Consider the following 14,259-nt stretch of genomic DNA (forward strand, 5'->3'; position numbering starts at 1 on the left):
ATTCACATACCTGTGGCCGCGGAATGCGGAGGAATCGTAATGCCAATGCCCATTTTGCTGGTCTGTGAACGCAGCGGGCTACGGGAACCCTTTGGGCGGTCGCAATAGGAGCGAGAAGCTGGCAGGCACCTATATTTGCACGGTGGAGGTTCTCCAGCTTGCAACAAGAGATAGGCAGAGTGCAATGTAATGACTACTGGGGGGATGAAGCTGGAGGGCGGCTGTTGGTTTGAGAGCAGATGTCTTTTCAGGGAGTTAAGTTGTTGGAGGGTTCGATCTTTGGTTCTTGCTCAACTTTCTCCGCCAGGTCCGATTTAGCGCCGCCGCCAGCAAACGGCAACCCGCTGTATTTTTACATCCGACCTTTGTGGGCTAATACTTTGCGTTGGAGATAGTAAGTTAATAGTAAATTAATTACCGAGTAGATACAAAACTCTAATGGAGCTTGAGAGTGATTGATAATTGAGGATTGGTCACACCGCTTACCGGCCCATTTATGGGATCGTGTCCATGAGGAGCTTTCTACAAAATAACTAGTACTGTATGCTGAATTAACTAACTAGATTGGTGGAGTAATAAAAAGATCTAGGATCTAACCAAGATCTAAGTTACAAGTATAGAATAGTTAGCAACAAGCATTAAAATTATTCAAATCATCTTCTTCAGGCTGTGTACTTCTTGATATATTCTAAAAAAATCTTTAGAATTGTAGAACGGTGTAGCTGGAGTATATCTATATGTACTCCGTAGTGCGGTATGAGAAACCTGGCACCCAGTAATCAGCATGACATCGACCCTGGTTTTTATTAGAAGCTGCTCTCAGTGGGTAGTTAAATTCTTGGAAATATCTCCCTTGGCCGTCACTTTGATGGGAGGATCCTGGAGCACATAGATGGCCACGACTTACATTTTCTTTTCTGTTTTTAAAAATTGATAGATCGGGGACAGTAGTGCTTGGTCCCCATTTTATCGCAATGAGTTTAATGTACTGTTTAACGAGCTTACAGAGCCATTCCAGGCCAATTGTTATTCAATAGGAAATGGAGCAGTAACTAGTTACAACTCTGCTGCAACCAGAGCAGGATCTGACACCTGGATGCCATTGGTTGGTCTCGGATCTCATGCTACGTCCAGGGAGACAGCTCGCGGAGCCCTCAAGTGATTGGGAGACCACCCTTTCCAACAGAGTGTGTAATGTATGCATGGGTGCTTAGGATTGCCCACAGATCTTTTAGACTTCAGTACTATCTGGGCTACTGATACATTCCCATGACATGTTTTATTTCCTATAATTGCTACAGCATATGCAGTATATCGTAGAGATTTCGGAAGGTGCACAAGTTGATCAGAAGCGAAACCAACGCTCCACTCCCCATCTGGGAGCTCCTAGCCAGGGACGAGTTAAAATATTTCCGATCCACCCTCCAGGGAGCAAAAGCGCCAACCAGGAATACTAACGCTCCACTTCCAACACGCAAATGATAACTCTAGATGGCCGAAATTCGCGAGATCGGACGGAGCGTTCACACTCGCAAGCAAGGACGCTTGGTGTTTTGTTTTTTGTTTTTTTGGCAGAGGAGCCGCGGGATGAAACGACAAGAGAGCGGTCGTTTGAGAGAATATGCGCGTTGCTGTTTAACAATTTTCTGTAGATTTATAAAACCGGTCTTGAGCTCTGTAGGTAACGAACCAAAGTGTCGTCATTCTTTTTCCTCGAGACGCCCGCACTCCATGTCCTTAACCCATTGTTCATAGTACCTTCTCCACTCCAATTCCATGGCTATGAGTTTAGTCCTCTCTGACTCAGGGTTTGCTGCATACCCAGTCCTCTTCAACTCAGGAGACGGATCATGGGCTATTGTGACACTGGCCTCTCCCACTCTCCCTATTTGCCGAATAGCATCCAGGTAAAAGGGTAGGTTTTTGTACATCTGTTGAGCAGTATGAAGATGTCTCCACCAAGTATACCATGATGTAACCCGAATATCGAGCTTGATGATGCTGGAATCACGAAGCTGTGTTGCAACAATCTTAATATTTTCAAGGACTGCTGTGGAGTCTTGACAAACTTCAATTGAAAACAAAATTGTTTGAATTTTGGCCAGGAAGCCCAGGTTGAAACAGAAAGACATCGTCTTCCCCAAGATATATACACGCCGTTCGGACAGGGCGATATTGCATACGAGATTTCGGTAGAGGGTATCGGTTGCTTCCTCAAAAATCTGATGGCTCAGGCACATCATGTTTATAAAACTGCAATAAGTGTAATATGGAACATATTGGCTCTGATATTCGTCCAGAATATATAAGAAAATATGTTGACGAAGTTCGGTAGGTAGACGCAGTATGTAGCATGGCAGAACAAAATCCTTGTGTTGGATACAAAGCTGTTTTTCAGACCAAGGGATTTTTTTGAGGCATTTGCGATTGTTCCCAAGTACCGCCTGGCAAGAAGTTACAGTGAGCCTGAGCTTCCTATGAAGCCAGCAGACTGGGAGTCCCCCCAGCGTTCGCGAGATGGCCGCTCGATTTTTGCATGCATCGTATGAATGTGTCAGTGCCGAGCATTGATGTGAAAATTTCTTCCGTCTGCGGGCGAGCTTGGAGCGTTGTTTGTCTCGAGACATTCTTGCAATGGGATAGAAAATAGATATGAGTATGATAATTGACGACAAGGGTTTTTCGTCTTGGTGCCAAACTCAGTGTTGCGCTATTGTGGCGGACGTACGGAGTAAAGCTTGCGAAAACAGAATTTTCTGCCACCCCCTGAAAAATAGTAGCAAAACACTGCAAAAATAACCAAAATATCCATGTATCTCTAGAATCATTCAAATATCATTCAATTCATTCAAATACACACCTTTATCATCAAATACACACCTTTATCATCAAATACACACCTTTATCATCAAATCTGTCAATATGCTCTCTAAGCTCAGTAAATTTATCTATCGGAACTAACAAAGTCCGAATATTGTCCCAATTACTGAATATCAATAAAAATAATTGAATTGCTTCTTCTAACTCTGATAATTACATGACAATTAGACAGTATTTATAAGAAAAGCCATGCTCAAATATACACAAGAGATAGTACTGAGAATCAGTAAGGCATTGCTTGATTTCATCAGATAAGATGTTCCAGATTTCAAGTTGCTACAGAATTCTTGATAATCAAACTTACCAAGTTCTATAGAACTTACTAAGTTCTTGACATTATTATTAATGACATCATACACTTTCTAAACAATGATTATATATCTGCTCAGATTATACAGATTATTGAGTGTCATCTGATCATTATATATCAAATTTAATGAAATATTCACTGTTTTGAAACTGTTAAAAGTTCTCATTCAATATAAACTATAAAGTTAAAGATCATACTAAATATTTTATTAGATTTGAAAATTTTTTTTAAAGTATATTCAACTACATATTATGATGAGGCTATCTGCTTTATTGTAATAGGCGCAACGGAGATATCTATATTAGGAAATAGATACGTGGCGATAGATACGTGGCGATAGATACGTGGCGATGGCAATATTATCTATATAATGCTCGCTGATATCCGTGGATTTTAGGAGATCAGCGATTAGCTTTGAACAATAGAGATTGCTACCTTCTTAATATCCTTTGTGCGTACTTCACACTACTCTTGTAATTACTCTTGTAGCCCATCTCTTACAATTCTAATCGCTCTAAACCTTATTTGAGTGGTCCGTTGTTACGCACACCTACAACAAAACACGCAACGTTAGTTAAAACACGCAACTTAAAACACGCAAGATGGTTTCGACACGCGCAAGATCCCTTGGGAACCAACCCGAATCCTCTACCACCTCCGACGACCACAATGCCCGATTGCAACAGTTAAACGATCAAATCCGTGAACGAGAGCAACAGTTAGCTATTCTGCACGCGCAACAACGCCTCAACGAGTTGGAAGCACAGATTCGCGAAGATACTTTTATCGAGTCCCGACCAACCCCGGGATATTCGCCGCAGAACCGCCGCAAAATTCGACCCCGTAGATGATATGGATGATGATAACGAAACACCGCCGAGATTTGGAGATTAAGGATTACTATCGAGGAAAAGAAATATGTTAGAATTTAAGGACTATAAAGATCGCATGTTGACTCTCTTTGCACGCCACCGTCGATATTATCGAAAAGAAGAACGCAAGATCAACGACGCCAAACTCTACCTTGATGCCCACGTTAAGCAGAAGTGGTTGAATTTTGTATCAGCATACGAGAGACGCGGAGGAGCAACACCGTTAACATTCGATGATATGCTATCACACCTAGAGATGCAAATTAACGACCCGCAGAATCAGCGTCGATTGGCGAGCCAAAGATTCCAAGATGCTAAGCAACAGGAGTGGCAATCGATACGCGACTTTTCTAAATATCTCGAAGATTGGGAGTATTACTTACCCCCATACAGCGAGGAACAGAGAATGGATAACCTGCGTAGTAAGGCATTGAAGGTGCTACGCACCGAACTCGACCGTCGAAATCAAGAACCCCAGAACTACGAAGAGTTGCTTCGAACTCTACAGACTCTCGAGGAAAATATGCCGGAGCGACGACGTGCCATTCGCAAAGGCAGACCTGCGATATTCGTAGGGAATCAGCGTCGTTCTGATAAATCTAGCAACCACCGGAATAAAAGGAAACGAGAGGAACAGACGGAAATCAACCGAACAAACCAAGAAAGATAAATATAATTGGATGAAGGAGGGCTCACACTGCCATAAGAAGGGGCATGTCGCAAACGATTGTTGGATGTTATACCCCGAAAAGCGCAACCAAGTCCGACAAGCAAAAAACTAGCAATCCCAATCGTAGGAGCAGCTGCTGCATTGGGAATACAGACGACTAGGCTGCGAGATAAACACTTATTGGCAATGAACACCTGGATGTTGACAGAAGTGGGATGGTCAATGGCGTGGACGTTAGTAGATTCTGGCGCGGATGCGAACTTCGTGTCCCATGCTTGGGCATTGAAATATTTCTCGAAGTCAGAAGGTAAACCGAAAGTAGTGGAAGCAGTTGATAATCATAGGGTTAAATCATATGGACAACGAAAAGCTGCAATGAGATTATCGATGATGAACATGTCCTCCGGGAAGGATTTCCACCATTTCGAAGAAGCCGACATCAGCGGATACGATGTAATTCTGGGTATGCCATGGTTGCAAGCTGCGAACCCCGACATTGACTGGGTGCGAAGATGCTGGACCTATAGGAAAGCGTCAAATATCAGCCACGTGCACCTAGATACCGCTAAGGAATTTGCAACTTTAATGGACGACAGCAACATTATATTCGCCGCCTTTCCATTGCGAGCTGCGCACGCAGCGACTGAGCCAAATATCCCGGATGATTATAAGGATTATCTTGATGTATTCCGAGAAGATATACCTGACGCGGAACACGCACCCCACGATCATGCCATAGATCTCAAACCTGGCAAGGAACCACCGTACCGACCGATATATAACCTGTCACCTCAAGAACTCTCCGTCCTCCGAGAATATATCGAAAAGGCATTAGAGAAGAATTGGATACGCCCGTCCAAGAGCCCAGCCGGTGCGCCAGTATTATTCGCACCGAAGAAAGACGGAACCCTGCGTCTTTGCGTAGATTATCGAGGGTTGAACGAAATAACAGTCAAGAATCGGTATCCGCTGCCCCTGATAAGTGAAATACTCGATAGATTAGCAGGTGCCAAATTATACACGCAATTGGATCTTAGGGACGCGTATCATAGAATCCGCATACGAGCGGGGGATGAATGGAAAACGGCGTTTCGAACACGATACGGACACTTTGAGTATCTGGTTTTACCCTTTGGGCTAACCAACGCCCCTGCGACTTTCCAATCTTATATCAACAAAGCCCTCAGTGATATTTTGGATGTATATTGCGTGGCTTATCTTGACGATATCGTAATCTATTCGAATACGCTTGACGAACACGTCGCCCATGTTAAGAATGTGCTGGAACGTTTAAGGCGATGGAGACTATATGTGAAACTTAGTAAGTGTACGTTCCATGCAACAGAAATTGGATTTCTGGGTTTTGTGATTACCACGCAGGGCATCACTGTCGAAAAACGCCGCGTCGATACGATCCTAGATTGGCCTGAACCGCGAACAATAAACGAGCTGCAAACATTCCTAGGATTCGCCAACTTCTACCGACGATTCATATACAAGTTCTCGATAATAACGGCACCCCTGACTGAGTTGCTAAAAGGATACGAAACAAAAAAGGGGAAGAACAACGCACCTGTCCAACTGAACGAGAACTGCAAGCACGCAATACTGCAGTTAAAAGAATGCTTTACAAAAGCACCGTTGTTAGTTCATTTTGATCCGCAGCGAAAACTCCGTATAGAAACGGACGGATCTGGCGTTGCAATCGCCGCAGTAATATCGCAATTAATGGATGATGGTCACTGGCACCCGATCGCGTTTTGGTCCAGAAAACTCACAGAAGCAGAAAGACATTATCAAACATATGATTTAGAAATGTTGCCGATTGTAGAAGCTTTCAGGCAATGGCGCCACTACCTACATGGTAGCAGGCACCCAATAGTTGTTTTATCTGACCATGCCAACCTCCGGCGCTTCATGACGACGAAGCAGCTAAATGGGCGTCACGATTCGTTGGATGCAAATGCTCTCAGCGTTCGATTTTGAAATTGAGCACCATCCTGGGGAAAATAATCCCGCAGATGCACCAAGTCGTCACTCAGATTATATAAAACACGCAGCTCCCTTGACGGGGCTCCCTACCCTGCAAGAGAAGCTGCGTAAGGGGATCTTTAAGTCACTAAAGACAAAAGAAAACACAAAGTTAGACCAATGTGTCAAGATGGTGCGAAAAAATCTGCAAGTTAAAGAAAATTGTTGGGCGAAGGGGCCCGTAGTCATCGATGACAACAAACCCTGCAGGATAAAGAACGCACCTGCAGATGAGAACGAAGTCGCCGGCGTTACGGGGTTAGACCTAGGGACCCTGGTGCCACGGATTCTAGCCGTTAAGGTATTTGAGTCCGAGATAGCCTATCGCGAAGAGGTAGCTGAATCTATTGTCGAACTCTTGCTGCAGGTTCAGAATAGGGACGCTGGCACGTCTGAACTTCGCAGAAGACTAGAGGTGGGTGACGCTAGCGTAGGTGATCGTTCGACCTGGGCAGTAGACAAAGATGGCCTGCTCAGGAAAGATGGTAAAGTCTACGTACCGCAAGACAAGGCCGTAAGGCATGAAATAATGAAAATGAACCACGATGATCCCCAAGGTGGCCATTTTGGACGTGACAAAACCATCGAAGCGATCAAACGCAAGTACTCGTGGCATGGTATGAGCGATGAGATTGCAGAATATGTGAGGACCTGCGATGTTTGCCAACGCGTCAAGATACACGCGGCATAAGCCGTACGGGTTGCTACAACCACATCCAGTGCCAGATAAGAAATGGCATACAATCAGTATGGACTTTATTGAAGGCCTACCAGATAATAAGAAGGGAAGTCAAACTTACAATGCTATTGTCATATTTGTTGATTTGTTCACTAAATGGGCCATAATTGTACCCACATCTTCAAAGCTAGATGCGGAAAGACTCGCGGACATTATTGTATGGAAACTTGCGAAGAACCTTTGGCCTACCTGCGAACATTATTAGCGACCGAGATTCATTAATAAACAGCAAATTCTGGTCAACATTATGTTACTTACTCCATGTCCGACGAAAATTATCAACAGCCTTCCATCCGCAAACCGACGGCCAAACGGAACGATTGAACCAGGTGATTGAACATTATCTTCGCACATATTGCAGCTACCAGGCAGGATAACTGGATAGAGTGGATTCCCCCTGGCGCAATGGGCATATAATAACGCCCTTCCACGCCATCGATAAAAATGACACCATCCTGAAGCGATGATCGGCCGACCAACTGAACTTCGTATAGACGTGGAACCCCCAAGCACGGGCGCGTCAAAGTCGGCGATAGAACAAGTGGAACGGATGAATCAAGCGGAAAACAGGATTCGAGAATGCCTAGAAGCTGCCAAAGCAGCTGAGAAAAAGTATTATGATCAGCGCCATATACCAAAAAGCTTTAAGATAGGGGACTGGGTAATGCTGCGTGCAAAAAATATATCCACCTTGCGACCTTCACCCAAACTAGATCATCGATTTTTGGGTCCCTTTCCAAATAATTGATATACGCGGTACGCAGGCGTACAAACTGAAAGCTTACGCCACAATATAAAGGAATTCATCCCCGTGTTCCACGTTTCCCCTTCTCGAACCGTTATCACGCGCGCGACGGGACAGATCCCACAGGCAGAACCGAATAATTTATAGACGCGCAGGAGGAATGGGAAGTTGAAGCTATATTGGATAAACGTCAGTACCGTGGTCAAACGCAATATCTTGTTAAATGGAAGGATTGCACAGACGCGGATAATTCTTGGGAACCTGAAGAAAATTTGGTGAACAGCCAGGAGCACTTGGAACAGTTTAATAAAACCTATCAGGAGCCAGTCAGTAAACGAAAACGAAGAAGGCGACGATGACTGCTGGATATACTTATTCCGCCCAGGGATTAAAAAACAGATCCGCCTCAGCTTGGCCAGTGTCATTTGAGGAATTGTCACCAAGGCAGACCTGCTTATTACCCCGGATTTCCTCAACTGGCGAAGCACGACGTTTCAACGATGACTTGGGAGCTGCGACCGGCGATGTAGCCACCGGGATCTCACCAATCACTGTTTCAGCCGGGGCCTCAGGGGAACCATTTCGTTGAGCCCCACGGATCTTCGCTGCGAAGAACTTAACTGCAGCTGTCACAGCGCCCTGTAAAACGTTAACGTTCGAAGCGTCTGCACCAGCGACAATTAAATCCTCAGCTGCGTTAATAGCCGCCTGGGCCAACTCAACGGCGTCTGCTGGCACCAAACACGAGTTATTTTATATCCCGCGAAACATATATAGAACGATTACTTACCGGAACGCAAACGTGCTTCATCACCGAGCAGTGCTTGCATTTCTTGCGTCGACCCTCAGCAGGCTCACAGTGATGGCGGGGAGACGTTGTTAAATGTCGAATACAACGACAGCAATATGCTGCTGCGTTCCTTTCTAACACTTCAACGGGACCGTCCGCTTCCTCATCTTCGCCAGCGTTATCGGATAACTCAAGTAACACACCAAGATCCTTGCCCAGTATTCGATATATGGCAGGCGTGACAGCGTGTCCGCCCGTCGTTCACAAAGCAAGGGTATACTAGAGGGTTTTGCAACCTTTCCAGACAACCCAAGCAAATGCTCTCGATGGCATTCAGCATATCACCCTCCATAGGTTCTGAACCGGCAACGGAAGCAGCTGGTTCTGACATTCTATTACGACATTAATCAGTATCAAGAACCTTTTAAGAAGAGAGAAGAGGCAAGAAGCAGCAAGAAAAGAACAGATGTTGGTGGTTAAAACCAATGTTACAATATCGATCAAAGAAGTTGCAGCAACACAAAATCCGACCCAAAATAGAAAACGCAACCACGCAACCAAAACTTCGAATGTCGCAATAAAAATCGCATGGGAAGATACAGTGTACTTTGCTTGATCAATTGGTGTATTCTTTTAAATAAAAAAATTCGTTGTTAGTGATGATGGTGATGATCTCGTTAGGATACGATTTGTGGTGTAAAGGTTAAAGGAAAGGGGTTCAGGGGTTGTGCCTAAATCATGATTGGACCGCGATAACACCGAAACTGGAACAACGTTTTCCCGAGTCAGCAACGCTTCGGAATTAACCCGAACAATTAATTCGGTCCTATCCTGCGAACTTTATACAATTCAACCACACAGCACATATTACGAACTTCGCACAATAAGAAGCCCTGGGGACCAGGCCTTTGAAGAAGGGAGATAATTGTAATAGGCGCAACGGAGATATCTATATTAGGAAATAGATACGTGGCGATAGATACGTGGCGATAGATACGTGGCGATGGCAATATTATCTATATAATGCTCGCTGATATCCGTGGATTTGAGGAGATCAGCGATTAGCTTTGAACAATAGAGATTGCTACCTTCTTAATATCCTTTGTGCGTACTTCACACTACTCTTGTAATTACTCTTGTAGCCCATCTCTTACAATATCTATATTAGGAAATAGATACGTGGCGATAGATACGTGGCGATAGATACGTGGCGATGGCAATATTATCTATATAATGCTCGCTGATATCCGTGGATTTTAGGAGATCAGCGATTAGCTTTGAACAATAGAGATTGCTACCTTCTAATATCCTTTGTGCGTACTTCACACTACTCTTGTAATTACTCTTGTAGCCCATCACTGACAGGAGGAATGCTTAGTGTTGAATGACGCCAAGAGTCGACTCTCAATCAATATCTAGATTATTGAAGAAATTGAATTTGATATGAAAGAAAATGATTAATTATTACAATTGTCATTTATAAAATCTATTAATTTATCAGTTTTATTTGATATAGATTGAATCTGTGATCAGTTAATATAATATAATACACTCACTTATTATTTCCTTATTATATTATTTTTGTTTATTTTCATTTCTTTTCATTATGTTATCACTACTGCTATTTCTATATATATATATATATATAAATGTATTGTTGAGCCGCCTCAGTCATGTGACCACGTGACTAAGTATGCACGTGATCTTATAGTGTATTACATAGCTAGCTAGCTCCCACTCATTAATAACAAGCAACTAGTTACGTGTAAGCCTTCAACATGTATGTATTTCGCACATCTTCTTTTCTTTTTCTTTTCCTTTTTAAAAATTAGCTACTACTATTATTACTACAATTACTATTATTATTATCATTCACTACATTATCTATTATCTTTCATTATCCATTTTTCATACTGTCATCACCTCTCACAGTTTCTAATCACTCAATCATCAAGAAATAGTTTATTGAATAATAATCATAACCTCTACCCACAGCATTCACTGTACTCATACCACTGCTGAATCAAAAGCAATAAATGTCAATGAAGAAAATTATGAAATGCACATCTCTGACATTAAAAGTATGCAACAAGCATCATTTTTTTTTATGAAATTAGATTTTTGTGAGGGGTGATAACAGTATGAAGAGTGAATAATAAAAGATAGTAAATAATGTAATGAATGATAACAACAATAGTAATTGTAGTAATAATAATAGTAGTAGTTATAGTTAACCACTAAGAAGGAAAAGAAAGAGAAAAGAAGATGTGTGAAATACATACATTTATATATATATACATATAAAAATAGCAGCAGCAAGAACATAATAAAAAGAGATAAGAATAAGCAAACGTAATATAATAAAAAAACAATAAATGAGTGCATTATAATTGTAATGCACTCGTTTATTATTTCCTTATTATTATATTATCTTTGTTTATATCTTCGTCTATTCTTACCTCTTTCCATTATACTCTCGCTACCACTATTTCTATATGTATATATATATGGATGCATGTATTTCGCACATCTTCTTTCTCTTTCTTTTCCTCTTCAGCGATTCGCTACAACTACAACTACAGCTACAACTACAACTACAACTACAACTTCAACTATACTACTACTATAATTATTATTACTATTATCTTCCACTACACTATATACTATCTTCTACTATTCACTCTTCACACTGTCATCACCCCTCACACTACTATTATTATTACAATTACAATTGTTATTATCATTCATTACATTATCTATTATCTTTCATTATTCACTCTTCACACTGTCATCACCCCTCACATATAATGAAGAGCTTTTAATTGAATAATGTATTTAAATTATTGAGTATTAATTTAATCAATTTATCTTTTTAAATGAGAGTGCTGTGAATGAATATATTACAAATTAATGATATGAATAATCAAGTAAAGAATTTTTTTTTTATTACATTAGAAGATTTTATAAATAATCTCACAGATGATCAATTTAATCTGCAATAAATGTTAATGAATATCTTGATTATGATATATATCAGAGATTCTATAATACAAAAAGGTTCAATGAGTTTGTATATATTTAAATACTGTTTAAATGTTAATGAGATTATCACTATTTAATGATGAATAATTACTCTTCTCATCATTCACAAACATTGTGAGATCTCTGCAGAAAAGCTGACATTGAATTTTTATTCTTATCTTCATATTCTTCTAATTATAATTCTATAGAGGAGTCATTTCACATATTGAAAGAATGGATTAGAAGATACAGATGTCAGTTAGAGAATCAGTTTGATAAAGATTTTGAAATCTTCTTACATTATACAATTGAGAATTTTATGAAAAAAGAAGATGTAAAAGGATATTTCAGATCTGCTCATATAAAATAATATTGTAAAATTTAAAAAAATTCAGATTGCAATTCAATTATGATGATATATAATATTTAAATTTCAAATTCAAAAGCAGAAGCAGTATGAGATTTGCTGTTATCATTATAAATAACAAATAAAGACAATTTAATTTTTTTCAACTGTGATTGTCAGATAGAACTCTTTAACCCATTTTTTATTATTGAGAATATACTTATTTCAATATTCAACTGAATCATCTGCTCATTTGTCATTGTCTGTATATGATTCAGTTCAAATTCTTCATTCTAAATAATGCTTTTTACAATTAAAAGAGCTTCTGCTCTTTGAGATCTCTCTGTCATCAATCAATTGAAGAACTCATCAATAAACAGATCCGTATATTCATCAAACTGAGGGATTGAACTATTTTAAATAGAAGGCAGGTTCGGATTCAATGGCAGATTCAAATTTGATGGCAGGTTCGGATTCAATGGCAGGTTCAGATTCAATGACAGGTTTGAATTTGATAATAAATTCAGATTCAATGGCAAATTTGAATTTGATGGCAAGTTTGAATTTGATGGCAAGTTTGAATTTGATGACAAGTTTGAATTTGATGACAAGTTTGAATTCAATCCTCTCATGCCTTTCATTCTTTTCATCATATATTTCATCACTATCACATTGATTATTTCACTTGAAGACACAATATTAGATGAAGAAGGAGTTGAGAGAGGAAATATAATTGCTGATATCTGAAATGTCTGTATAGAAGGATTAGAAGTAGAAATAAATTCACTTTTTTATTTCCTCTTTTCCTTTCTATTCATTAATCTTTTTGTCATTTTTCTTGAGGGATTTTTAACTGTTGCATGTTCACATTCAACATCATCTATCCAACTGGCAATCTCACTACTCAGGAGTTGAATATGAGTATCATCAAAAGCTATCCAACAAGTGCTTTACTCAAAGTTATGACAATTCATTTTTTGACAACATCAGTGAGCAGTTATCTCACACTCAATCTGCAAAGAATCATGCTCATTTGAGTGTTGATTTTGAATCTCTTTCAACTGCTGGCTAGTGGCTGTGGATCTTGTACGCGTAGGCGGCAGCTTTTCGTCATCGGATATTTCATGAATTCGAGGGGATTTGGCAGGACGATAGAGAGGGGATTTGGCAGAATGATAGAGAGAGGATTTGATAAATGATGAGATTACTTCTTCTTTAACATCTAATGCTCTTTTTGATGCCAATGCCTGGGTTGTTAATTGAGAATCCGACACTCCAATGAAAGCTGCAGGACCGCGTATTACAGAGGTGTTTGAGAATAGAGTTGAGATATCAAGAAGATTAAAAGAAGTGGTAATCTCAATGCTAAATCCACTCATCTTCTTTTTATATAACTTCTTTAAAAGAGTGATAATCTCTCTCCAATCTGTCTCCTTTTCAAGGATGATTTTGATTGAAGATCCACATTTGTTTGATGAGATGACTGCTATACAATTTACAACTTCTATCTTCTTGCAGTTCTGCTTCATAACATACTCTTCAGCTATTCTTTTTGCAGTATATTGAATACAATAGAAGCTGACAATCATATCATTTGTTGTGACATTCCATAACTTGATCTTTATAAACTCCTTTATCCCATTGATAATCACCCGTTCATACAGCCTGAATGAGATCTCAGGCTCAGGGGTAGTGTTTGCAGAAATCAAGGATCTTCTAACTGTGTCTCCTCCTCCTCCTCCTTCTCCTCCTCCTTCTCTCCTTCTCATCATCAGTTGGATTCTCGTCATTATCCGGACCATCCGGAACAGGCGGTTTGGACAGACGAAGGCGCAGGGTAGTTGGAGTCCTTTTA

General features: G+C 40.5%; 5 protein-coding genes across 5 annotated transcripts; 3 read left to right on the forward strand and 2 right to left on the reverse strand.

Moving 5' to 3' along the window:
* Positions 1-2,828: 2,828 nt before the first annotated feature.
* On the reverse strand, positions 2,829-3,684 carry HCAG_01034 (predicted protein; the record flags this gene model as incomplete). The annotated part of the gene is made up of 6 exons (XM_001543938.1): positions 2,829-2,860; positions 2,901-2,948; positions 3,084-3,156; positions 3,204-3,242; positions 3,368-3,386; positions 3,650-3,684. The coding sequence occupies 6 exons, from the start codon at positions 3,682-3,684 to the stop codon at positions 2,829-2,831; spliced, it is 246 nt and encodes an 81-aa protein (XP_001543988.1).
* Positions 3,685-3,792: 108 nt separating this feature from the next.
* On the forward strand, positions 3,793-4,732 carry HCAG_01035 (predicted protein; the record flags this gene model as incomplete). Its single annotated transcript, XM_001543939.1, has 2 exons — positions 3,793-4,033; positions 4,182-4,732. 2 exons carry the CDS (start codon positions 3,793-3,795, stop codon positions 4,730-4,732), a joined length of 792 nt encoding a protein of 263 aa, XP_001543989.1.
* A 396-nt stretch (positions 4,733-5,128) lies between these two features.
* On the forward strand, positions 5,129-6,600 carry HCAG_01036 (hypothetical protein; the record flags this gene model as incomplete). The annotated part of the gene is made up of 2 exons (XM_001543940.1): positions 5,129-6,375; positions 6,546-6,600. 2 exons carry the CDS (start codon positions 5,129-5,131, stop codon positions 6,598-6,600), a joined length of 1,302 nt encoding a protein of 433 aa, XP_001543990.1.
* Positions 6,601-6,893: 293 nt separating this feature from the next.
* HCAG_01037 (predicted protein) lies at positions 6,894-7,454 on the forward strand (the record flags this gene model as incomplete). The annotated part of the gene is made up of 1 exon (XM_001543941.1): positions 6,894-7,454. One exon carries the CDS (start codon positions 6,894-6,896, stop codon positions 7,452-7,454), a length of 561 nt encoding a protein of 186 aa, XP_001543991.1.
* A 1,165-nt stretch (positions 7,455-8,619) lies between these two features.
* HCAG_01038 (predicted protein) lies at positions 8,620-9,077 on the reverse strand (the record flags this gene model as incomplete). The annotated part of the gene is made up of 2 exons (XM_001543942.1): positions 8,620-8,978; positions 9,038-9,077. 2 exons carry the CDS (start codon positions 9,075-9,077, stop codon positions 8,620-8,622), a joined length of 399 nt encoding a protein of 132 aa, XP_001543992.1.
* Positions 9,078-14,259: the final 5,182 nt, after the last annotated feature.

The sequence above is a fragment of the Histoplasma capsulatum genome, genomic scaffold (genome assembly GCF_000149585.1).
Source record: "Histoplasma capsulatum NAm1 scaffold_1 genomic scaffold, whole genome shotgun sequence".
NCBI classification, from domain to species: domain Eukaryota; kingdom Fungi; phylum Ascomycota; class Eurotiomycetes; order Onygenales; family Ajellomycetaceae; genus Histoplasma; species Histoplasma mississippiense.